Source organism: Scylla paramamosain, chromosome 41, assembly GCF_035594125.1.
Source record: "Scylla paramamosain isolate STU-SP2022 chromosome 41, ASM3559412v1, whole genome shotgun sequence".
Taxonomy (NCBI): domain Eukaryota; kingdom Metazoa; phylum Arthropoda; class Malacostraca; order Decapoda; family Portunidae; genus Scylla; species Scylla paramamosain.
Window position 1 is genome coordinate 10,367,147 of NC_087191.1, and position 25,143 is coordinate 10,392,289.

Here is a 25,143-nt window from a genome sequence, read left to right on the forward strand (position 1 = left end):
TAATGGATGAAAATTCCTGACTAATGAGTGCAACTTCATTTATCACTCGTAACAAACAGGTCTGCCTGTCCCCGGTGTCGCAAACACTGCGTCTCCTTTGAGAGGCGAAGGGTTCATGAGTGAGCCGCTCACAGTTATAAACTTACTGTATCCATGAAAAAAAAAAAAAAATGCTTTTCTGGAAATTTTAACACTCAGATATTTCATCTGATCCATCAGCCTTCCTTGTGTGTGTGTGTGTGTGTGTGAGAGAGAGAGAGAGAGAGACGGGTGTGCACGTTTTGCCTTGGCTGGAATTATATTTGCAACAACTGTATTCAATTGGGTGGGATGAAAAACAGAGGCAGCAGTCTTCACAGCGGCAAGCATTCATCTCACCTGTGTTTTGCACTGTCATCGTTGCACAATTACAATTCTAACGATGTTGATAAAACATTAATGAAGTTACAAGTCTACACAATAAACTGTCTCGCTTAGGCTACACATGGATTATGTTCTAAATACGAGAAGAAAACGATGACATTTCCAGGAGTAAACGTTGAACATCACATTAATTTTATTTACAAGTAACCAACACATACAGTGATACAGGACTTCATACTCGCTCATGGAGTAAGTTTTGGTGTTTTGTTATCTCTCGCTAAACTTTTGTGTACTTGTTTCATTCCTATCATAAAATATTCCGCAGATAATGGATTAGTAATTTGTCAATAAAACTCCATAATGATGTTGATACCGCGTAAAATGCATAACATTAATATAAAACGTGATGGTACGACTTTACCATGTCACAAAATTTACTTGCTCTATTTCTATTGTAACATATTCCACAGACAAGAAAGCAATAGTAATTTGTCAGTAAAACTCTATACAGTCAATAAAATTTTTTTTCAAGATTTTGCTGTTTTTATTTTTACTGGCTTGATCGATTAAAATAAAGCTAACTCAGGGTATTGCTGTGTAAATTTCATGTGTCATGTTGTTAGTGCTGGGACACTGGAGAGCTCTAAGAGGAGATTAGACAGGTTTATGGATGGGGATAATAGATGGAAATAGGTAGGTATATTTCATACAGGGACTGCCACGTGTAAGCCTAGTCGCTTCTTGCAGCTTCCCTTATTTATGTTCTTATGTTCTAAATTCAGATCAGTGTAACCCTTTTGTAACCCTTTGTAACCCTTCACCTCCATATTTTGTGTAGGTGGAAAACTGTATCCTTGCAACAGGAGAGGTTAGCATTACAGTGGCCCCATCAAACGTTTTATCGGTCACAGTTGCGAGGTCTTCACGCTGCTGTCTGGGAAAAGCCCAGCACCGTGGGAAAGAAGAAACTTCTTATAATATTGTATATTTTTATGTAGCATGTTTTGTTTTCTTTCATAGAATCAGAAAGGTTATTAATAAAACAAGCTTAATCATCTTTTATCCTTTAGCGTCATACACGGCGGTGTAGTCGTTCAAAATGAATAACTGTAGTCTTCTCATTTACACTCAGGTGTCCTTCCTTCCCCGGTCCGATGTAAACAAACCACCACCACCACCACCACACCCTGCCACTAACCCCTTGTTCTACCCTGCTGATGGCCCCCTGCTGTGAGTGTGGTGCCCCTAGCGGTGTAGAAACTGTTGCCTAGGCCCATAGTTATGTTGTGGGGACGGTAGAAGTGAGTGGTGTAAGTATGGGTGGTAATTACAGGTGTCATATGGTTCCTGGCAGGTGTGACGAGTGCAGGGTGACACGATGTTATTGCTCCATTGTTAATGTTGTGGATAACATTGCAATATCATTAGTGTATCTATTCAAGGACTAGATTAGGTTAAGTTAGGTTAGTTTTAGATTGAATCAGCCCGTTAATTTCCTCTCTTAGTCATATGTATTTTTTTCACTTGATGTTTTTCTTTTTTTTTCTTTTTTAAGGTTGTGAGATGTATGAGCTGTAAGACATTTTGTGCATAGGATATTTTGCCCATTTTTGTTCAGGTCACTTATTTTTTTTTCCCTTTTCTTTTTGCTTTTACTATTTTTCTTTTATATATATATATATATATATATATATATATATATATATATATATATATATATATATATATATATATATATATATATATATATATATATATATTATTCATTGGCTACTAGATTCTGTTTATGCATTAAGATATTTGAGCCATATTTAATATAGGTGAAGGAACAGTCATGCCTCGTTACTGGGACTCCACCCTACATGTTGTTTTCACTTACTTACCACACTACAAGCATATGTATCACAGCTTACCTATTTACCTTTCATATTATAAGTTTATGTATTACAGATCTATATTCCCTTTGTACTATACTCCCTTTGTATGATGCATCTGTTATAATCTGTATACACTAATCCAACTTAATCACACACAGGCTGACAGAACTTTGCCACAATGGATAAACAGAAGGCCAAAATATTGCATGACCTCCTCAAGTCTTCCTCCGCTGACAAAACGTGCCGAGGCCTCAGGGAGATCAAGAAAAGGCTGCTCACTAGTCCCGAAAACCTCTCTGTCTTTAGGTGAGACATGTAATATTTATTTATTTATGTACTTTTTTTTAAGAGGGATACTAGACAAGGCAACTTAAAAAAAAAAATCTCTCTCACTTGCTTTTACAATCAAGGGGATGTTTCACAATGTTTCACTCAGACCACTACACATGGCTTTTCCTCTCAAATTTAGTGAAATGTTGTGGTGCAAGTTTACAGTACAAATTGACTTACATGGCATCTCAGGCTCAATAAAACAGCATAGTACAAGTTCAGAGCATAATCTTGAAGCACACCACTGACAGCAAGGAGTGATGAAGTAATCTATACCTTATAGTGTCTATTGTTTTATTTCTGATCAGTAAAAGCATAATGAGGAAATCCTGCCCCTCTTTCAGGACACTTGGACTAATACCTCAAGCCTTGAAACTGATCCAGCGTCCCAATGAGGAGATCCTGAATGGGGCGCTGAGCATCCTGAGCAGCTGCTGCACTGACGAGGGCGCCCGCAGTGAGGTGAGCGCCCCTGCGCTCCTGATCTTTGCTTTATTGATCCCTAATGGGGATCACAACAACAGCCATTAGCTGTTGTCACCAATGTCTTCTGTGTTGTGTGCCCTCTTCTTCCAGGCCCAGTTGTCTCATATCTCTTTGAATTCCTTCTCTCCATCTAAGCCTCTGTCCTCCCCTAGTTGTTCTTCCCTCTACTTGGCTCCTCCATGCCACCTCTCAATTTGTAGCACTAAAGTTTTTGCAGTTTCATCCCATTTCCTTTTATATATTCACATTTTTAGTGATTTCTAATATTTTTTTACCATACTGTAATTTTGTTTTGAATATCAATATTTTTACCTGCGGTCTTTGTTGCTTTGAAAGTTTTGCAGTGGCACCACAGGTCCATGACATTGTGGCGTCATAAACCAGATCAGTCATTCAATCAAAACTTTCATGGGATCATCCTCTTTCATCCTGGCCACCTGTCGATACCACCTCAAAATTATGTTTTTATGTCCACAGGTGTTCAGTGAGGGAGGCATCACCCACATGGTCAACGTTCTGAAGTGTGCCAAGCTGGAGCCCCTGCAGCTGCGTGCTTGCCGAACACTGGCCAACCAGGCACAGCACAAACCCAGCTGTGAGATGCTGGTGCGGCTGAAGGCAGTGGAGCTGGTGATAGAGGTGCTGGAGGGCTGTCAGGAGGAGGACACCAAGGTGGCTGGCATTAGAGCTCTGAGGTGTGTGTGTGCGTGTGTTTGGTTTTGGTGGTAAAGTCTGTCTGTTTTTCTTTCTTGTTCTGTTTTCTATTGGTGCATGTTTGTGTGTCTGTCTCTCTGTCTGTCTGTCTGTCTGCCACACTCTCTCTCTCTCTCTCTCTCTCTCTCTCTCTCTCTCTCTCTCTCTCTCTCTCTCTCTCTCTCTCTCTCTCTCTCTCTCTCTCACTCTCACTCTCTCTCTCTCTCTCTCTCACTCTCTCTCTCTCTCTCTCTCTCTCTCTCTCTCTCTCTCTCTCTCTCTCTCTCTCTCTCTCTCTCTCTCTCTCTCTCTCTCTCTCTCTCCACTTTTACAAACTTACTTTCGTGGGGCTTTCAAACAGTGACATTTTATTATTTACATATATTTAATGGGCAGCATTTGATCTTCCCTTTACACCCATTAAAAGTAAAGATACAGTACCGTAACTCACTTCCCCTCACTTCATTTCACTTCATTCCATTCCGTCCACCCTTCTCATCCTTCCATTATGGTTCCAAGGCTCCATTTTGGCTAACTTCTTTCAATTTCATACTTCTTATCCTTCCACTACAGTTCCTTGGTTTCATTCTCCCACCCAGACTCTTTGCCAACTGTGGGGAGCACTGCCAGAAGATCGTCACTTGCAAGGGGATCCTCCGTATTTGCTCTGCTGGATTTGGCTCAGTGGCGGGTTCTGCAGGACCCAACCTGGTGAGGGCAACAGTAAAGGCCATTGCTCACTTCTCCAGGATATCCCACCCTGCATGCGTCAGTCAGGTGGGTTGTGATGGCTTGTGGTAGGAAGCTTTCTCTCTGTGTCTGTTTCTCTGTTTGTTTGCCTTTCCTGTTTGTCTTTGCCTGTTTGTTTCTGTCTTATTTGTCTGTTTGTGTCTGTCTGTCTATCTTTTCCTCTTTCTCTCTTTGTTTGTCTGTCTTTTTCTGTTTTTTGTCTCTGTCATCCTTTTTTTCCTTCTCTCTTTTTGCCCTTGCCAGCCTTCATTCCTTCTTTACCTTCATTCACCTCATCTACCTTACCTCATTCCCTAGCTCTCCATTACACTCCCTGGTGCTTTCCTCTATCTCATTCTTTCCCTGTCACTCTCTGTTTGTTCTTTCTTTGCACCTACTCTCTCAACTCTCTCATCTTCCCTCTGCTCCTCTTTCCTCTATAAGCTCTATATGGCCTCACTGCAATGGCACAAAAATTCCCTCTCTTCTGTAGATCATGGAGGGGACAGACAACATGATCCTGATGTCCAAGATGTGGGACACGACAGACCAGGAGATCTACGAGTGTGTTCTCCGCACCATTCTCAACACGGTGCACTCCTGCTTCGTCCCGACCCCACACAAACGTGACGCCCTCGATGCCAAGGTGCTGGACCGCCTGTGCACCGCCACTGCCCCCTCCATCATCGTGGCTGAGCTGCAGAACCGCCGCGTCACTGCTATTGGTTTGTCAAGTGATTGCTTTAGTCTGGCTTGTTTCATCCTTGTTGTTGTCTTTGTGTCTAGTGTCTAGTTTTCTGTGCTGGGTTGGATGTTGGATCATATGTTTGTTGTGTGTGTTTGTTGTGTCTGCTCTTGTTACTGAGGAGGAAAGGATTTGTTTTTGTGGAGGAGCAGGGATTTAGATGGAATTTTATAATATGCCTAGAGACATGTAGCCTCACTAAGTTAGTGGTGCCATGCAGGTCTCCTTCCATACCAAGTAATTCCTGACAGGATACATCAACTTGCCTCAGCCATGAGGGGCCAGGCCAGGACAACCTGACAAGCAGAGTTAGCTGTCAGGTAGTGTGCCACATGCCCATACAATTGGGATTTGTGAACACAGGCTCTGCTGATAATAGGCTACCATCCAGTCTCACAGTCTGTCACAAAGTCATCCCTGTAGATACCACAGGATTCTGTGAAGACACCTATTACCAAATGCATCAGTTGATTTTTCAAGTTAGCACATAGTGTCCATGTCTTATATCCATAGAATAAGACAGGAATCACAAGCAATTTGAAGATAGGTACATACATAGGTATTGACACTACATGTTCATGCTGGGTGAGTCCATAACACAGCAGGCCTGAGCAGCCTATCATAGGACATCATGACGTGACCCATCCTTGTTATGGCCTACATTGCCAAGGTGTGTGAAACTTTCCAAGACTTCAGTGTCCCTGCCACACGTATAGACAGACAGATGCTGTCAGGCATTGCTGGTAGATGCTGCACTATAATTCTGGTCCAAGACTCAGCTCAGTATCTGGGCCATACCAGTGTTGAGAAGTAGCATTGTGAGGTGCATTCCTGCCCAAGAAGGAAGCTGGATGGTCTCCCTTCCAGCCTGTACCTGGCAGCACTCTCAGCCTTGGAGTACAGGCCAGTCATTAGATTGGTAATAATCTTTACAGGAGTCTTACAGAGCCTCATAAGATCCCAGTTCTCTGAATTGATCATCTTGAGATTGATATGGATGCAAACATCTGTCAGAGCTCTTGGTCTGTGCCCCACCAGGACACAGTGGTGGCATGTGGTCTGTTGTCAGCTTGGCAGGAGTAAACCCTGGCAGTTTGGGCGTGTGATGCTGCAGCAGGGGACTTCAGGTCCACACCAGTACTAGATGGACAAGCATCTCACCTGCCACACTGACCAATGTAATGTCACTGTAATTGTTGTAGTCACAGAAGTTCCATTTCCTTTTCCAGATAAAAATGTTTATACTTACATCCACCAATATGATGGACATGAGTAAGTACATTTATAGTGACTGACAAAGGTATGCAAGCCTCTAGCAGTGTTCTTAATATTCTTATCTTTTTATCTTATTTTTCCTCCAGAGGAAGAGAAGCTGATCTTGGCATTGTGCAAGTTCTGTGAGGGATCCAACGAGTGCAACAACCTCACCTTCGGGTCATTCTCTGAGCCGCCAACCTTCCTGGGGCGGGCATGGATGCAGCTCATTGACTGTGGTGGTGTGGCCATGCTGGTGAGCCTCCTGCTGGCCTACCGCTCCCACCCCAAGCTGCGTCCGGCCCTCCTGCGTGCCATCTTGGGCGTGGAGCATAACTATTCCTATAGGGACACAGTAAGGGAGTGTTTGGTGTCGTGTTTGTTGCCATCCTGGGTGTGGAACATAATTATTTCTGAGATATGGTAAGGGAGTGTTGCTGTGTGCTGTACATGTGTTGAGGTTTTGGTTTAGCTGTTGTTTTTATATTGTGGTGGTGTGGTTTACTAATGTTTCCTCCTCCCCAGATTCTGAAGCACCTTTTGGCGGCCAAGCTCCTGCCTCAGCTGGCGGAACAGTTTGATGAGTTGATGACCAAGTACATTGAGGTACGGCGTGACTCCCTCCCAGGAAAGTGTATCCACACCATGCTGACGGGTGATGAGGAGACTGTAGCAGGGGGAGGAGAGAGTAATGGTAGTGAAGAGAAAGGAAGAGAAGAAATGGAGATGGCACAGAAGGGCTTGGACAGTCAGGTAAACAAAATGGAAGTAGAAAAAGAGGAAGAGAATAAACATGGCAGAACAAAACAGGATACACATCATGACTCAAAGAAAACTTCTGTGGCATCTTTGCGTCTGAAAGACACAAGAACAACCCCAAAGGATTCTGGCCCTGGAGGATCTCACAGCAACTCTTCATCAGCATCCCCAGAGACAACGAGCTCCAGCAACCACAGAAGTCCCTTGCCGGCCAGTTACTTCAACCCCAAGAGCCCTGGTAGTGTGTCCTGTTCCCCGAGAAGTCACCAGTCATCAGAACAAGGCTCCCCTTCCTGGTCCCCTCCTGCAGCAAGAAGCGAATCCCCAACCATAACCTCACCTCCGTTTGTTAGCATGGCAAGTGTCCATACCTCACCTCTCCCATCCCTGCCCCCTTGGAGTGTGGAGGCAGCTCATACTTCCCCCACTGCCTCTCCACCGCACTCCCCTCGCATCCACTCCCCTTTGATCGGCTCTCCACTACGTTCGACTTCCCCAATCCGCGTTCCGTCTGACTGGGAGTACGAGGATGAGGAGGAGAAGGAGATGGATGATGATGGCCGCTTCTCCCCAACCGTTCTTGAGTCAAAGTTAAGTGAGCTGGAGGAAAGTCAAGAAGAGCTAGAGGAGGAGGAGGAGGAAGAGGAGGAGGAAAGGATGTCCATGGAGGAGGAGGCAGAGACTGGCGTGCCTAAAGAAAAGGATAAGGATGAGAGTGACATTCAAAAGGCAGGGAAAAATGTGGAGAATTTGACACTAGAAGGCAGCACAGAGTCACCACTAAGCCCAAACACTGGCAAGAGAGGACGAGACTCGCCACCAACAAGGACACAGGAAAAGAAGGTAAAGCTGAGTGAAGAGACTGATGGGACTGATGGGGCAGAGGGGAGTGATGCAGCTGACACTTCCTCCACAAGACAGTCTCCACCACTGAGGGAGGCCGGGAGGAGCGAGGTGGAGATCGGAGGAAAGGATGGCAAGTCTCCATTTGTGAATCTGAACCAAATCAAGTTCCGGGTGAGGAAGAAAGGACAGACGCGCCGCCAGCTGAGCTTGAGGGAAGTGTACACGCCACTGCAGGTGAGTGATAAGTAATGGTAATGCTTTCACTGGGGTGTTGCTTGTTATGTTGCATTATCAAGGAAACATTTTATCGAGTCATATGGTCAACTAAACGTATTATCAACTGAATTCATTGTCAGTGTCATGTTATCAAGATCACATTATCAAACAAACCATTATTCTTAATCATTCATTGCTTTTTCTAGTAAACTCTAGAACTCCCTGCCTGCTTCTGTATTTCCTCCTTCATATGACTTGAACTCTTTGAAGCAGGAGGTTTTAAGACATTAAAATTTTATCCTCTAAGTTTGGATGATTCTTTTGATATCTTATTTGAGACTGGCACCTCAGTGGGGCTTCTTTTTCTCTTATTTTGTTGCTATTGGCCATTGGTCTTCTTACATAAAAAAAAAAAAACACTACAAGTAATAATGACATCACTCTTTGTATGTAACCTCCAAGGACCAGTCAGTGACAGAGCCCAAAACTGGTGGGAGGCAAAAACATCAGCAGCAGCAGCAGCAACAACAACAGGAGCAGCATCAGGGGCAGCAGCAGCAGCAGGGACAGTCAGGCCGAGGCAGGAGTGACAGCATTTGCTCCTCCACGGTGTATTCTGACCTGTCCCAGGAGGAAGCACAGAGCCTTGAGTTGCTGGAGCTGGTGGTGCGGGTCATTGGCCAGGTGAGCATGTCGCTTCCTTGTAAATTCCACTCCAAAAATTCCAACCATACTAAAAAATGCTGTATGTCCACATCACATAAGCTTATCTAGCATGACAGTCTAACCGAGTCTAACATAACCTGACCTAACACGACAATCTAACCCAGTCTAACATAACCCGACAAATATCACAATCTAACCCAGTCTGATACACCGACCCATATTTTCTCATCTTCTTAAGAGCAATGCAAGAAGTCCCAGGTAAGAATTCTGGTCACAACTGGAATTTTTCTGGGATGATCACCCACCCTTTGGTTCACCCAGTTTGGAATGGAAAGGAAATGGATTGGGATTGGGAGAAAGGAAATGGCCACTTAATTCCATGTCTTAAGGTTCTGGATTAGGTGACGCTACCTGCCTTTCACCTTCATAAGTACGGCATTTCCTTTATCTTTTTTTTATTTATTTATTTTTTGTGATGGTGAAGGGTGATGGGTCTTGTCCCCCTCCAGGTTGCTCATGTGAAGGAAGCAATCAAGCCTGTGTGTCGTGAATTTGTGCCGCGCATCATGACCTATCTCTCCAAGGTGCAGGTCATCCACAAGTCAGCCACACGCATGCTGGTCACCATCGCCAGGTAAGCTGGGTTGCCAGGTCGTCAGCTAACCAGTTCCCAGGTGACAGGTGTTTGTAATGGGTAGTGATGTGTGACACTTGTTATTCATTTGGGTAACTAGGTAATTTTACTGATTAAAGTAAAACCACAGGTACTCTAAAGTTTAAGTTGATCTTTCTCTCCTTTTGGTGCCACAAGTGTCTGTCAAAGTTGTACTGTAACCTTGCACCGTAACGTTTTGTTAAGATTGATGAGAAGCAAAAAATCAATTAAACTCATAACACAATTTCATTAACTTCAGACAACATCACTTTCACTGCAACACGACAAGAAAACTCATTAGCTTATGACACATTATGATACTTCCACTGCAACACAATCTCAATCTCATTAACCACATATTTATCACCACTTCTGCATCGTTTTACCACTCAAGTCCTGTATTTCTCTGCCACAGGAACACCCAGAGCATACAGCCCTTACTGGACAGCCTGTTCATCCCCTATGTGGGTGTGGAGTTGGGGGAGGCAGGTGATCCAGAGTCCCCTAATGGGTGTTCACAGTGTAAGATTCTGTCAGAAGGTTCATCAGCATTCCTAGACCAGATGGTGAACTTCTTCAACCACATACACCAGTACGGGCAGTGTGAGGTGTCCAGCCGCCTGCACCCCTCACGAGAACTTGCGGTGCGGGAGGGGTGTGCCATGGCTCTGCCTCACATCACAAGGTAAGGTGGAGTTCTTTTCCTACGTCATGTTGCAAACCAGTTTTCAGTGTAGGTCTGAACCAGCCTAAGTAAGGACCTATACTGGGTCACTCACCTGTGCTAATGCTATTGTGCTGTAAAGTCATAATTTAGGTCATAAAAGCATAACTGCTGTAAATGTAAAAAACATATGGAGAATATACAGTAAGTAAAAGAGTAATGAAATTGCTGAGATGGCTGATCTTAATGTGGTAGGAAAAAAAAAATTGAAGTATATAAAAAATGTAAGCTGAAAAGTTGTAGAATTTTAAAAAGTATGCAAAATATTGTAGAATATAAAAAAAATTGAAAAATAGTAGAATATGAAAAGAAAACCAGAAAAAAATTGTAGAATATAAAAAAGTAAGCTGAAAAATGTTGAATATGAAAAAAAGCAGAAAAAATAGATATAAAAAAGTAAGCAAAAAATAGTAAAATATAAAAAAGTAATCAGAAGATTTGTAAAATATAAAAAAAGTAAGCAAAAAAATAGAATATAAGAAAGTAATCAGAAAAACCATAAAATATAAAAAAAGCAAGGAAAAAGATGGAATATAAGAAAGTAAGCAGAAAAATTGTAAAATATAAAAAAAATAGCAAAAAAAGTATACAATATCAAAAGAAAACATCTTAATGTGTCATTCCCTCCCCACAGGTGCCCCAAATTACTTCACGACTTCATGGTGTGTTACCCGGCCATTGACTTGCTCATGAACGTGCTGCACTCCTCCCAGCCCCCAGACCAGGCCAGCTACATGTATGCCACTGCCGCCCTCTCCCGCCTCGCCTCCGCCCTGCAGGTAGTGACAGCTGGGAGGTGGACAGCACTGCACATGAGAAATTTTATGTAGAATTTGTAGATATTTTAGTATTTGTGATGTGTTCCTAATTAACATTATGAGTTTTTGGTAGTGATGGCAATAATGATGATTGTAGAAAATATTGTGTAATTGTGGGTGTTTTAGTGGTTGTCTCATCTTTTATGTAATGTGAGGATTCAAGAGGGATGGATAGCAGTTACATATGATATAATAAATGATATAGAATCACGAAAACACTTAAAAACACAGACTAACTACCACTGAAGGCACTTGAGATGAGACACTATAACATTTAATAATACAAACTGTAAATCTTAGTAACTTCCATTGAAAAATTACTGAAATAAGACACCAAAACAGACCTTAATCCCTCCCTCTGTACTGCCCTGCAGCTGGAAAACCAATTCAGGCCAGTGCGGTGTGAGGTGTGCTACCGACGAGAGAGTCACACCAAGGAGGAGGTCACCGCACAACTCAAGAACAAGAACATGAGGTGTGGACAGACCCACCCTGCACACTCAGCCACACACACACACACACCTGCATCAAGCTTGAATGAAACTACGGATTGCCAGTGGCTGAAGGACAAGGAGGAAAAGGATGTGACGTTTAGACTTGAAGACGGCAGTACTGTGTCAGCGAATCGTGAGTCCCTGGCAGACAAGAATGAGTTTTTGAGAGGGATGTTGCTTGGGTCTTTCTCTGAGGGTCTAAGCTCTTCGATAGACCTGCCCTGGACCAGCAAGGAATCCACAGAGATGCTGATACATTTCCTGCACGGCTGCCGGCGATGCATACACATGGAGAGTGGTGGGATGGAGGCGTACATGGAACTGGTGCTCATGTCAGAGATGTACCTGGTGGAAGAATTACAGGTGTATGCAGAGTCACGTATGATCTCTGCCATAAATGCTTGGGAGGATATAATACGGATATATGAGAGTGGAGTTGGGCGGATTAATGAAAATATCATCCTGTGGGCCATCTGCACAGTGCTGGTGAAGCCTATGAAGACGTGGAAGAGGGCGCGGTGGATCAAGGGGCTTTTCCAGTCGCCACACGCCAAAGACATTGACCACAACATCCGCATGATTCTGCGCCATCCACTTGACATGAACCGCCTTGTGTGTAACTGTAACCAGTCACTATCTCTGTACATGGTGAGCGAGAGTGAGTACACTAAGTTATGCTGAGTATGTGTGTTTGCATGTGTTTCTTGTGATGATATACTACACTGAAGAACGTTAAGAAAATAAGGGAAGCTGCAAGAAGCCATCAGTCCCTGTACCTCTTGGCAATCCCTGTGTTTGATGCAAGCTTGTATTACTCAGTCTACAAATGTGTTACTTAATTACTTACGTTTTTCCTTGTAATGACACCTCTCTTTTTTCTTGTACTGTTTCTCTCTTTTAAATGATTGTCTAATATCAATCTTTTTATTGCTCTATTTCTCTTTTACTCTTACATCTTGTCAACTTACATCTGCTCTCATAGACAAGCTGAGTCAGTTTTATTAGTACACATAAAGTGATTATTATAGAGCAGTTATAGACACTCCTCTTGTCTTCCGCTGCTCAAGGACGTGTGTGTGAGCGTGAAATTGTAATGGCAGTGCTTCCTGTATATCTAATTTATCAAAAGCACCTTCAAGTGTTCAGCTTGTGATCTTGCACCATTGAGTGTTCGTCAATGATTCTGGTTTACTCACCCATCTCTCTCTGATCTTTCTTCTTTTCTTTGCGAATTGTTTCCTTAATTTCCCATGCACTGATACCCTTCTCTTTTCCCATATTTCTTTCCTCTAAATTATTCAGTTTAACTTCCATTTTTTATTCTTTTATTTCTCTTTTCAATTCTGTTTGTTTCTTTTTCTTTTGTAATGATTTTTTTTTTCATTCTGTTTTGTTTTCTTTAATTCTTTCTCTGGTGTTGCTGCTTATAATCTCAGTAATTGTTTAACTCCCTAGTCTTTCTGTTCTTCCTTTTCTCTCTCTTGTTTCCTGAATGTTTCCCTTGTGGTGTTACATATGATCTCAGTAACTAGTTCACTCATACATCTTGATTCATCCCTCTTCTCTTTCTCTCTTTGTTTCCTTGATTCCTTCTCTTCTAGTGGTTCATGTAATTTCAGTCTTTTTTCTCAATTAACAGACAAAAATTTAGTCAATACAAAACTAACAAATTCTGAGGCAGTTTGTTTACAAGTGACAAAGTTATGATGTACTCAGGTTGTCTGTTATTTTATGCGACTTTTTTGTTCACACCTCACACCAAACCCTCATGTCATCTTTGTGTCTTTCAGTTAATTTCTTTACCCATCTTTTTCTTATCAAATTTTAACATTTCTATACTTTTTTAACTTCCAGTTCATCTCTTTATTTCACACCTTTCCCAATAAACTGTCTCACTCCTTCCAGTTCATTTCTATTTCATGTTTTTCCTTAAAACCTTGAAATCTCTCTCTGATTATCTCTTTACCTTCTGCTTTTTATTTTCTCCATTGCAACATCTATATTTTTTTTTCCAGTTTACCCCTTTGCATTATCTTTTCCACTAAATTTTTCCATCTCACTTCTTTCAGCTCATCTCTTTACTTCATATTCTTTTGTTGTCATGATTCACACCAAGCTATGCCAGTGTGTCAAACAAGTGCCGAGTACTCAGCACTTTCCTTGCCACCTTCTTGAGTGTCCTGCAACACTTTCTCAGGCTGTGCTCAGGAAAGTTTTGTCAATCACTCTCGGGTCTCCATCAGCTGCTGTTACTTTTAAGAAAACTTTCTGCTGGCAGTTTGTACTTCATGGTGAGTCACTGTTGTGGGTCTCCTTCATCCGTCACTCAGGCCGCAGCTCGTGCCACACTTTCTTTCCCGACTCATCCAGATAGTTTGAGATGCATACCATAATTAAGGTGTCTTGTGTTACGAGCACCACTCAGACCACATCTAATATTTGAACTATTTCACTTTTAGTGACTTAGTCAGAAGGTGCTGTCTGGTGCAAGGTGTCTCATATGGGACCATGCTCTCAGAGATGTCGGCATCTTTTGACTACTTTCATCAGGCTTTAGGGGAAGTCAGATGTTTGTCATGTGTATATGCAAGGGTGTCCCCGTGTTGGGAATCACATTTGGTGCTTTCCAGGAGATAATGAAAACCTTCACTTAATATGAACTGTGGAGAGTCTGTGTGTAGTGTGTAGAATGTTCATAATGATGTATAATTGTTCATATATCATTGTTGAATTTTTATACATATATAATTCTGTTGCTTTACTGTTATGTTCTCTGTGAGAATTGAATTAATCAATGAGTATATATTGTTGTGACTCCCTGCTGGTGTCTGAGTGAGGTAGGGAGAAATGTAGTCATTATGTCAGGGTGGAGGAGTGCACCAGTACGCGTCATTCCCTGTACTTACCGAGCTTTACACTCCACTTACTCTTCTCCAAGGTGGAAATGCCAAAGAATCTTAAGGTTATTTGCAGGGATGAGCCATATTTGTAAGTACACCAGTAACCATACAATTTACTGTTAAGGTCTGCATTCATTCACATTTATGTCTCATTTCAGCCACTTTTAGCAAGCTCTGATGGAAATCATAATGATTATCAAGGGTGTTTGCAATTCTGCTCATAGTTGAAGAGTTCAGTAGACTGTAGTGAAAGTCATTGGGGGTTTTCAATAGTGTGTTCAAGGTTCTAGAGGCAGCTGAGCAGGCCCTGTGTGGCCTTTATAGTGGTGATGAGGACAAAATGTTAAAGAATATAGACCTAAGATCTGTGTGTACCTCACTATGCTGAAGGAGGAACAAAAGGCACAGTTCAATACTCTTCATTATATCACAGCACTCTGATGTGTACAAGGTTAGTTTTTTTGTGTAATTATTCATCTCATTTGTTGATTAATTTTCAACAGATCACGACAGGAAAATAATACCGGGATGAAGTGTTTATATTCACTTTTCGGCCTCAAGATGACACAGAATAAGCCTCACGGTCACCTAAAAAACTATACATCAAGTGAGGTTATCCTGAGTTGAGGTCTAGATGTACAGTTGCTCCAAGAAGTGATGTCACAAAGTCCAATGAATTTCATGTGTGTGTAGATAGAATAGAAATTAATATATGGACTGATAAACTGCTTTATATTAAGACCTCTGAGTGTGATATATAGAGGTAGTTGTCTGATACTGACTTTTCTTTTTTCTTCTCTCTCTCCCCCTGAAACACTTTGCACAGTATGACATCACTACTTTGGGCTGCTGTTCATCATATTTTCTACGCGTGATCTGTTGGGTAAATTACCACAGTGTAGTGCTGAAAGACATAAGCACAGACATAATTTGTAAGGACAGGCAGCAAGACCTGTCAGTGTCTGGTGGTGAAGGCTGAAGGCATGACACAACAGGGTCTCCGTGGTTTTCCAGTTTCTCCACAAGTCAACTCAAAACATTATAATGTGTGCCTAACATGTTCCCTGTATGAAGAACAACTGTTTCATTGAAGGTGATGGCTAGTTTGGTATTATTTTTACAAGTGATTCACTCTTCTGCTTTGACAGGTTAAAGTCCATATTGCTATATAAACCATTCCCTTATGAAGTGTAGAAAACTGTTCCACATGTTCAGAAACTTGTAAGGGTGATTGTTCCTTGCAGATTCCATGCCATGTAGAAAATTGTAGTAGTAATTCACAGATTCACAAGAGGCAACCATTCCTTCCTGACTTTGTCACAGAAAATTGTAGCACTTATTTAGAAACTCATGAATGATTGTTCCTTGTATAGAAAGCTTGATTACTTATTCACAGATTCATAAAAGATAATTGTCCTTCCTTATTCCTTGTTATGTAGAAAAATGTAGCCCTTACCCATACTCATAGTGACTGTTCCCTGCAGATACAGAACAGAAAGGACAGAAGCTTAATTCATAATCATAGCCGTTGTTCTTTACAGAATGCGAGTGGAAGGGAGAAGTTTAAATGATAATCTAATTCTTATTCTGTTAAGTAATTGTGGTGAAGACACCTAAAGAAAATACCACAAGTAAAGTAAAAATTTCTTACTCTTCATCATCTTCAATGAAATATATGTACAAGAATCTCCTCACACTCAGTGGTATTACTGCAATGCAATGTAACATCCCAGAATATTTAGACCATGGTGAAGTGATGGAAACGTTCAGCTATAAATACAAGTTGACATGATGATGGTGCCTCAAGTGTTTGTTGAAGGCAGTGTTTCTTAACCTTTCATGAACCCAGCACCCCTGGAGTCAGATCTTCATAGACAGTCCAGCATCCCTGACTGGCTCACATCTGGTTACTTGCCTGTAGTTGCACTGATACACTTGAAAATTAAGTCAGAGTGTATTAAAGACAAAATAATCAAAAAGTATCCCTTCATTACCTTTTGTTTCCACTGTGAGAAGCACTGATATTGTACATGCAGCATTTCCCAGCACTTGACTACAGTTGATCTCAGGGGATGCTAGCAACTCCTTGTTAAGAAACACTGGTTGAAAGAGAGAAGAGGTGGAGTGACTGGTGTCCTTGTTACTACTGTTACTACTACTCCCTCATGTACTTGCCAGAAATGCCCAAAGAATATGAAATGAATAAAAGAGATGTTGAGCATTAAAAAACAAAACAAAAAAACAAAAAAACAAGAGGCTTTATGTATGTACAAATTATTAACCTTCAGCTTTGTGTGTTTTGTGTGTGTTACATTAAGTGTATTGTGTGTTCTGTGTTTTGTTATGTTGAATATAATGCATGCTGTGTGTTGTGAGTGTGTGTCTCATGTTGAGTATGTATAATGTCATTTTGTATGTGTGTAGTGTGTGATGTTAAATATCTCCCTTATATTTAATGTATTGTGTGTAATGTGTGCATATTATATTGTGTATGCTGTGAGTGCTATGCTGAATTTTGTGTGTGTGTGTCTGTGTTCTGGTTGCTGTGGTGAGCTGTTCCACCAATGAGCTGGTGGAAGGCTGCTGAACAGACACTGTTGAGAAGTGAGTACCAGTGTGCTAATACTCATACATCTTGGTTTACAAATCTTTAGCTTTCTCTCTTCAAAAAGTTACATCAAAATAATATATGGAAACATTCTTTGAATTGTAATAAAATATCATCTTGTGTTTTCAAAAGTTATGGACTACACTCAAATATTTCAGCATCTGATTTTGGCTACTTCTATTAGACTTTAGTAGAAGTTATGTTATTTTTACGGCACCTCAAGATCATAGTGATAGTTTAACATGGACTCTGAACCACTGACATCCATTACAATTAGACCCATCATCTCTGTGTCCTGTGAAAACAGATCTATGAGAGAAAAAATCTTTAGGAATACAGATGTAAGCTTATATTCAATGAAGATGACACATGACTGATGCCTAAATATCTGTAAATACAAGATAGCATTCATTACAGCTATTGTCATTGTCTTCCTGTTTAAGAAAGCGCTTGTTTTGTGTGTTGTGTCACGTCCCCAGCGGGTGACTCCTTAGTAAGGCAGCAGCACTGTGGGGGAGACGGCTGCTGCCCATCACTCACCAAGCACTTCAGCCTGTCAAGGTGAGTGATGAGTCAACACATTACTGTCGTGACACAATGGTACTGAGAACAGACGTCACACAGTGCTTGAAATTGTGAGATTGGATGATTCACCGAGATTTTTGGCACCACAACAATGAGGTTATTGACGCACTGAAACTGTGACGATTCAGGAAAACACTTATCACCACAAAATGACAGGCTTGACAGCAGCGAGATTTCTCTGGGTGCAGCATTAACCATTACTGTGATGCACGAAAGAAATGTGCCTCTCTATTCAGAATGGCTGAATAATTTCCTGGATTTGTGATAAATTTCACATAAAACAAAATAACACATGTACAGTCAGGTTGCTGCTAACGCAGGGTTCATTTCTGATATGGACCGCTGTTATAGTGATTTTTGTTAAAGTTATAATGAAAGCAATGGCAGACGATCAATCAATCATCAAAAATCACACTGAGCCACTGGCGGGGCAGGGGCAGCAGTGCAACCCTCTGACATTAGTGGATTTCTTCATGACACTGCGGCTCCTTCTCGTGTTAGGCTCCAAGTTCCCCACATTACAGTAAGACTTGGGAGCAGACTGACACCTGCATCAGACACAATTCACATTAGAATATTGAGTATTAGTGGCAACCTGACTGTATATGACTATACCATATATATATGACAAACCAATGATATATATCAAGCAAATGCCTTAATTGCTTCCAACCAAATGAGTGATGGAATCTTACCGGTAAGTAGCCATCAATTCAGTATAAATGTAGATATTCAAGATGACTAACTTAACCAGTGAAGACAGGTACAACACAAAGTGCACTATAAATGAAAACTTGAAGGTACAATAATAAGAGAGAGAGAGAGAGAGAGAGAGAGAGCACAGAATAATCTCTAAGACATTAGCGAACATGCAAATAAATAATGAAAAGCAAGACAAAAACACTGCATCACACAGCTGGCCACTTCACAGCTCAAGGAGAGAGACAGAAGCTAACAAACCAATGCCCACCTCACTCTCACTAACTCCATCTTTACTCCTGTCCCTCCAAAGCCACCTCCAACTGGGCCTCACTGTAGAAAGGTCCCTGTCTGAAGTATTTCTCCAGCATCGCCATGTGGTCCTCTGAGAAAATAGATGGGGCTGAGGAGGACTTCACGATGGCCTCCACCAGTGTCCATTTCCCCTCCATGCCCTCCTTGTCCGTCTCAGTGGTGCGGTTAAGAATGTACTCCAACAGGCCTGTGTGTGAGGGGTAGTGGTGGGTTTCCAAGGATTGTATAAGGGCTGCAAGGCTCTCAAGGAGTTACAAAGGATTACCAAAGAGATTAAAAGGATTATATGGGATCTGAAAGAGTTACAGTAGTTATGTTCCTATGTCCTACAGTACTATAGCATTAGCATAGGTGAGTGATGTACTGTAGGTGCTTACTTAGGCTGGTTCAGACCTACACTGAAAATCATTTTATGATGTGGCATAGAAACAAAACTCCAGCATAACTCAAGGACTCCCTGTGTTATTATTATTACTATTATTATCAAATCTAGGACTAACACTCATACCTGGCTCCCCACAGATGAAGCGCTGCCCCCATGGGAGGCGTGCCAGGGAGATGAGCAGCCTGAGGGCTGCCATGTGGAGGTCCGGGAATGGCAGGCGGGCAAGCTTGAACACTTCACTAAAGTTGAGAGTGCTGGCCCACCATAGCTCCAGCACCACCACTACCTCCTCCCTCAACTCCTGTGGCTGAGGGAGAGGCAGGTGAGAAGAGAAGGTGAGAGTTATGCATTACTAACTGCTAGTGAACTACTGCACAACCTCATCCTCTCTTGCTCAGATGCTCACCAAATGTTTTCCCTCTTAACTGACTCTGTGCATCTGACTCAATCCTTTGCGACTTGTCTTACTCATACTTCTTCCCTAATGTGGTGGCCACAAGACTTCCCCTTTCTGCCAGGAGCAAACAAGGCTAAGAATGTGAATATGTATGAGTGAATGTGTGGTGCCTGGTCTTGGCCAGCCTGGTATATAGATAGATATTCCTTTCTTTCCTAGCCTCCCGTCATTCTTGAACTCCCTTCCCATATCTTCCTCTTTCTTCTTCATTTGTTTTCTTGCCTCACCTTTCCCTCTCCCCATTCACATACCTCCAGGTGGAAGAGCTGTGTCAGGACTTCAATAGAGAGAACCTTGAGGTTGGTGGGGCCCCGAACTGCCTCTGTACCCAGGGTCTCCAACACCTGGTCCATCTCATGCTCTGGGGAATATAAATTTTTAGTGCTTCAGGTGAAAGTTGGTATATGGAGATGAGAGAGAGAGAGAGAGAGAGAGAGAGAGAGAGAGAGAGAGAGAGAGAGAGAGAGAGAGAGAGAGAGAGAGAGAGAGAGAGAGAGAGAGAGAGAGAGAGAGAGAGAGAGAGAGAGAGAGAGAGAGAGAGAGAGAGAGAGAGAGAGACGACTATAATGATGCAACATGAAAGAAACAAAACAAACAAAACACGGAAGAAAAATTAAACAATGAAAAGATTAAGAAAAGTTAAAGAAGTAATAATGACAAGAAAGAAAAGTCAATATATATAAATTTGAAAGAAATAAAGTATATATGGCAGAGAGAGAGAGAGAGAGAGAGAGAGAGAGAGAGAGAGAGAGAGAGAGAGAGAGAGAGAGAGAGAGAGAGAGAGAGAGAGAGAGAGAGAGAGAGAGAGATTAAACAAAAAAGTTGTTGCGAAAATAACTGTGGCATGAATCCCTATCATCTGGGCTGGTTGTAATCATTCTACGATATTTCCAAGCTGTCCCCTTGTGACTCAGATGGCTGCTGCTTTCTACACCACCAAGCCAGACTGACAGATTTACATGTGCCAGCACCAGCCAGTGTTGACAATGCCACAGGGTCACAGTGCCATCCAGGGCCCAGCCAACACTTACTGCACTTGGACAGGGCCAGCTTGCCCTCTGCTGAGGTGCCAATGCGTGCCACCGCCTGGAGGGCAGACGCCTGCAGGGAGGGGTCACCGTCCAATTCAAGGTGGCCTGATGCCAGCTGCAGGACCATGAGGGCCACTGCTCCGTGCTCTTCCAGGGTCTGCTGGGGCCGTGCCTGTCCTATGTTGCCCAGGAACTCCAGCAGACCTGAGGAGGAAAGCAACACTGCATGAGTCACAGGGGAGTATATAAATATGTTAACCCTTTCAAAGCTAGGCAATATTCCCATTATTACTTATAACTCTATTGACACTTACTTTCCTACTACAAGTTCTTAAATAATTCTGTACATATGAACATAAGAAATTACAGGAAGCTACAAGAAGCTGTCAAGCCTACATGTGGCAGTCCCTGTCAATTTCTATGAATGGTTTTTATTATGCTCTCATTATGGTGTGAAGTGAAGTCATTAAGAGGTGATTTGGTAAGGTGGAGAAGAATCATTTATAAAAATTTGTATAATTACCAGTGTTCCTTTTCACTTTAATTCCTGTGGATGGATTTTTACTTTCTTTCATCATACATTTGATTTCTCTACATGTCATTACCAACATACTCGTAAATGCAGGGTGAAAGTAATCCAGCCTCACCAACCCTAACCTACCATACAGTCTCCTAACCTAATTCTAGATCTACACTTCATAACAATAGCACACAATTCAGGGCCAAGGTTTTGCCTGGCCATGACCCACCGTGAGTGAGCAGCCTGGCGATGGGGTCACTCTTGGCCAGCGACAGCAGGTACATCAGCCTTGCCGTGACACCCTTTTCGTCCAGCAGCCTTCTCCCCCCAGGGCTCATTGCAAGGGGGGTCAGTACCTGCAGGGCCGTCAGCTGAGTCAGGCCATCCCCCATGGTGACCTCCGACAGCAGGCGGTCAAGCAGGCCTGTGGTCACCGCTGCACTGAGAGCTGTTGGCCCCAGTAAGCCGACCTCCACCACAAGCTGGACAGGTGGCGGGGTCACAGGTTAGTCATAAATGATGAATGAAATGAAAGAAAATAATGATAAATACAGAAAAATACAAAATGTGGATCTAAATGGGGACCAGAATCAAAACAATACCCAAGCAGTACCTCATACACATTGAACCTAGTTGTGTCTGTCTGTGCCACCATCTCCTGGATGACAGCAAGGCCAGCAGGGGAGAAGATAGCAGTGAGGCCAGCAGGTTGGTGACACATCTTGACCACCACGCTGCTGGCAAGCTTCACCACACCCAGGCACTTGTCCCCCACACTCTTGAGGACCAGGTGCAGCATCTCTGAGTCACTGGCAAGGCATGTTACTCCTGCTTCACTCTCCACACACTGCAGGGCCTGTGTCAGTGTACAGGGAGGATGAGTGACTGAGTTGGTGAGTATGATGTATGGGAGAGAGACTAATGATTTCACTGAGCCAAATAAAGATTACAGATGCTAAAATGTCTTATAAAATTGCTTGGTGCATGTTTAAAGTACAATTTTGAAGCATATCAGTGGCAGGAGAAGAAGTACTCAAGTGATTCAAACCACTCAGTGCACAGTAACATCATCCACAGTTACTCAAATGAGGTATTAAATGTAATACCACTATTACCTTTTAAAGAGTTAATGAGTCTCTCTCTCTCTCTCTCTCTCTCTCTCTGAGTTAATAATACACCTCATATTCTGAAACATTTTTTTCTCTCATGAATACTATTTTTAAATGCCATATGAAAGTCTAGTCAGGTCCTCCCAGGTCTTCTCCAATGAAAAATGCATAATCCTTGTCAGACTATCACTAGAATCATGAAAACATCACTGGAAACCCCAGTAACTTCTAAATGAGCCTGCTAAAATTGGCAAGATAAGACAGAAATGTTCCAGAATATGTGCCACAGAACTCCCTGGCTTCCTGCTGGTACAAGTGAAGCTGTTGCTGTGTGTGTGCCTTATGACATTACTCCTTTATAAATCACTGGACATTTCACCTCTGATTAGAGAGGAATACAAGGTACAGACTCTGAATATAAGGGAATAACAATACGAGGCACACACTGAAAATAAAGGAATAACAACACAGCCCCATACACTCACAGACACGTCCCAACACACACCTGTTTGAGCACCAGGCGCCGCACGTTCTCGGCAGGGTGAAGGAAGCCTCGCAGCAGCTCGGCCCTGAACCTCTCCAGTGCCTCCAGGGGGCTGACGCATGGCAGCAGCTGGGACATCACCTGCACGGCAAGCTCAATCTGCTCACTGCGGGGAGGACAGAAGGACAAGACTGCAAGATGTGTGTTTTTCTTCTTTTTTACATGAGATAGGTACAGGGCAACTAAAAGAGTGAAAAAAAAAGACCCACTGAGGTGCCAATTTGTTTATCATTTTATGATTTGTTTCTTGGAAAATTTTTCATTCAAAAATAAAAATATTGAGACAAATTGTGAGTTATGGAGAATTTCAGTTCGCTTTCAGAATAGTATTTTTGTGGAGAAGTAACATAAAGGAATTAATAAAATACATTTGGAAGCAGCAGAGCTATTTCAGAATAAAGTTGAAAACATCGTCTTGAGGAAACAAGCTGTGAAACTGGCCAAGAGTGGCAGAACTGTTGGCACTCTGTAGGCACTTGTTCATCATTTTCTTCAGTACAGATGCATTCATCAAGTTGTTCCTCTCAAGATATATGTCCAGAATACTAATGTGTTCCAGACTGACACTGGTGAATGTTGCAGCAGATGTATCTTATATTGCAGTCTACTATTGTATGTGCTGTCACAGTCTCTCTTTCTTTTTGTTGAACTGATATATTTTGGGGGAATATTTCTACACACAACTATGAAATGAATAATTTGAGTTTCCTGTTCAGCCTTTCATCTTCACTGTCATTTCATTAGGTGTAAGACATCCAGTGGCTGTGCAGTTCCCTTTATTTGTGACAGGCCTGAAAACAGCCCACATACCACTCTGACTGAAAACTTATGGTTGCACATGAGGAAATAGCTGTGTGTGAAAGTGTACTTGGAAGGAAGGAAGCTGTAAGTCACCCTGGCAAGCTGTGAGTGTATTACTGGTGATGACAGTGAGGTCAGAGGTGTTGATGCAGGAGTCTGGAGCCATTAGTCCAAACTGTGACCTCCTACACCTCACCCACCAGTCTAAACACAGGCCTGCTAAGTGTGGAGGGTTACTACACTTTGCTTCACCACAGCAGCAACACTTGACCTAGGGACTTCAGGCTCGAGGCAGACTGAGGAGGAGGGATGGACAGTCACAATGCTATTAATTTCAAAGCTACCAGTCTATGCTGAGATGTGATATCAATGACAGAAATTGACGAAGTTCTGGGAAGATAAGAAAACATGGCAGCCTTGGGAGAGGGAGGGCCGCTTTTGCCGCACACCATGTCCTTTAATGGTCAAGAATCTCCGCGAGTGTGGCAGAGTCCGAACCAAGAGACAGAATTGGCAAGTCATGGCGGGGCTGTAGCCAACAAATACATAGGAAAATATTTAAATAGACGTGATATTTAAAGTCTCACTCCCTTAACCACTAGTCCCCGCTAACCCACAACACATCCTTCGCTCTTCGCCACACCCCACCTAAGCTGTCAGTGTCTGTGGGGGCAATACAGAGCTAAATAAAGACCCACTTGTCTGAGGTGTTGAAGGCGTCGAAGAGAGCTCCCAAGTCAATATCTCGGGGCAATACAGTGTTTCTCGGCGAGCCCAGGCCAAGAAGAGCTGTCTTGAGGTGCCGCAGCTCCTTCTTGGGGTCGCTGGAGAGGGATAATTGAGCTAAGGACCGCGCCACCTCCTCCATCGTGACTTGTTTACCTCCTGCTGCCGCTGATGACAATGATGGTGGTGAGGGTCTTCTTGATCTTGATCTTATCCGGGTCTTGTTGTTGTTGTTGTTGTTGTTGATGATGATGATGTACTTCTTTTTCCTCTTTTCTTCTTCTTCTTCTTCTTCTTCTTGTTCTTCTTCTTGTTCTTCTTCTTCTTCTTCTTCTTCTTCTTCTTCTTCTTCTTCTTCTTCTTCTTCTTCTTCTTCTTCTTCTTCTTCTTCTTCTTCTTCTTCTTCTTCTTCTTCTTCTTCTTCTTCTTCTTCTTCTTCTTCTTATTATTATTATTATTATTATTATTATTATTATTATCTAGCCAGTAAATGTTCAGAGGCGGCTGTGAGCAAAATAAATGTCTGAGTGGTTTGAGACGAAGGGAAGATGTGTTAAAAAGCAGTGAAAGGGTTAAATATTTCCGCGAGTTCAGCTCTGCAAATTCCAACAGGCTCCAATGACTGTTATATTTGGGTTTTCAAGAGGTTTTTGATTATTGTAGTGTTTATTTAGCGGCAATTCATCATTATTCACGGGAAGACATCCAACAAGAATCCGACCAATTATCTTTGTCTCCTGTAACATCAAGGCTCATATTCTTAAACGCTTTGTCCCTTCATTAAGACCATTTTAAGCTTCTTATTTTC

The 25,143-nt window shown here is 42.4% G+C and overlaps 2 protein-coding genes across 4 annotated transcripts; one reads left to right on the forward strand and one right to left on the reverse strand.

The window, feature by feature from the left end:
* Positions 1-1,475: 1,475 nt before the first annotated feature.
* On the forward strand, positions 1,476-17,577 carry LOC135092987 (uncharacterized). 2 transcript variants are annotated; one of them, XM_063991812.1, is made up of 13 exons: positions 1,476-1,593; positions 2,399-2,546; positions 2,915-3,032; positions 3,534-3,751; positions 4,349-4,526; positions 4,972-5,203; positions 6,585-6,832; positions 7,003-8,316; positions 8,761-8,982; positions 9,474-9,598; positions 10,035-10,304; positions 10,978-11,122; positions 11,536-17,577. In XM_063991812.1, the coding sequence occupies exons 2-13, from the start codon at positions 2,419-2,421 to the stop codon at positions 12,334-12,336; spliced, it is 3,999 nt and encodes a 1,332-aa protein (XP_063847882.1). In that variant the 5' UTR covers positions 1,476-1,593; positions 2,399-2,418; the 3' UTR covers positions 12,337-17,577. The 2 variants fall into 2 exon arrangements, with proteins under 2 accessions (XP_063847882.1, XP_063847883.1); XM_063991813.1 differs by having other exon boundaries at positions 1,529-1,673.
* LOC135092988 (26S proteasome non-ATPase regulatory subunit 5-like) lies at positions 14,964-24,515 on the reverse strand. Of its 2 annotated transcripts, none has more exons than XM_063991815.1 (9): positions 24,308-24,515; positions 22,770-22,914; positions 21,769-22,011; positions 21,385-21,637; positions 20,636-20,839; positions 19,856-19,965; positions 19,271-19,454; positions 18,719-18,949; positions 14,964-17,716 (listed from the first exon to the last, which is right to left on the reverse strand). In XM_063991815.1, exons 1-8 carry the CDS (start codon positions 24,475-24,477, stop codon positions 18,741-18,743), a joined length of 1,518 nt encoding a protein of 505 aa, XP_063847885.1. In that variant the 5' UTR covers positions 24,478-24,515; the 3' UTR covers positions 14,964-17,716; positions 18,719-18,740. The 2 variants fall into 2 exon arrangements, with proteins under 2 accessions (XP_063847885.1, XP_063847884.1); XM_063991814.1 differs by having other exon boundaries at positions 14,964-18,296.
* Between the last annotated feature and the right edge of the window lie 628 nt (positions 24,516-25,143).

What these genes read in the sequence shown, in the direction of transcription:
- LOC135092988 (XM_063991815.1), bottom strand. Translation starts at nt 24,477, where the DNA reads ATGGAGGAGGTGGCGCGGTCCTTAGCTCAATTATCCCTCTCCAGCGAC. An exon ending in CACAGCTCTTCCACCTGGAG is followed by an intron (nt 19,455 to 19,855) that starts GTATGTGAATGG and finishes CCTCTCCCTCAG; the next exon opens with CCACAGGAGTTGAGGGAGGA. An exon ending in CTTCATCTGTGGGGAGCCAG is followed by an intron (nt 18,950 to 19,270) that starts GTATGAGTGTTA and finishes CCTCACACACAG; the next exon opens with GCCTGTTGGAGTACATTCTT.
- LOC135092987 (XM_063991812.1), top strand. Translation starts at nt 2,419, where the DNA reads ATGGATAAACAGAAGGCCAAAATATTGCATGACCTCCTCAAGTCTTCC. An exon ending in CCGCCGCGTCACTGCTATTG is followed by an intron (nt 5,204 to 6,584) that starts GTTTGTCAAGTG and finishes TTTTTCCTCCAG; the next exon opens with AGGAAGAGAAGCTGATCTTG. An exon ending in ACTATTCCTATAGGGACACA is followed by an intron (nt 6,833 to 7,002) that starts GTAAGGGAGTGT and finishes CCTCCTCCCCAG; the next exon opens with ATTCTGAAGCACCTTTTGGC.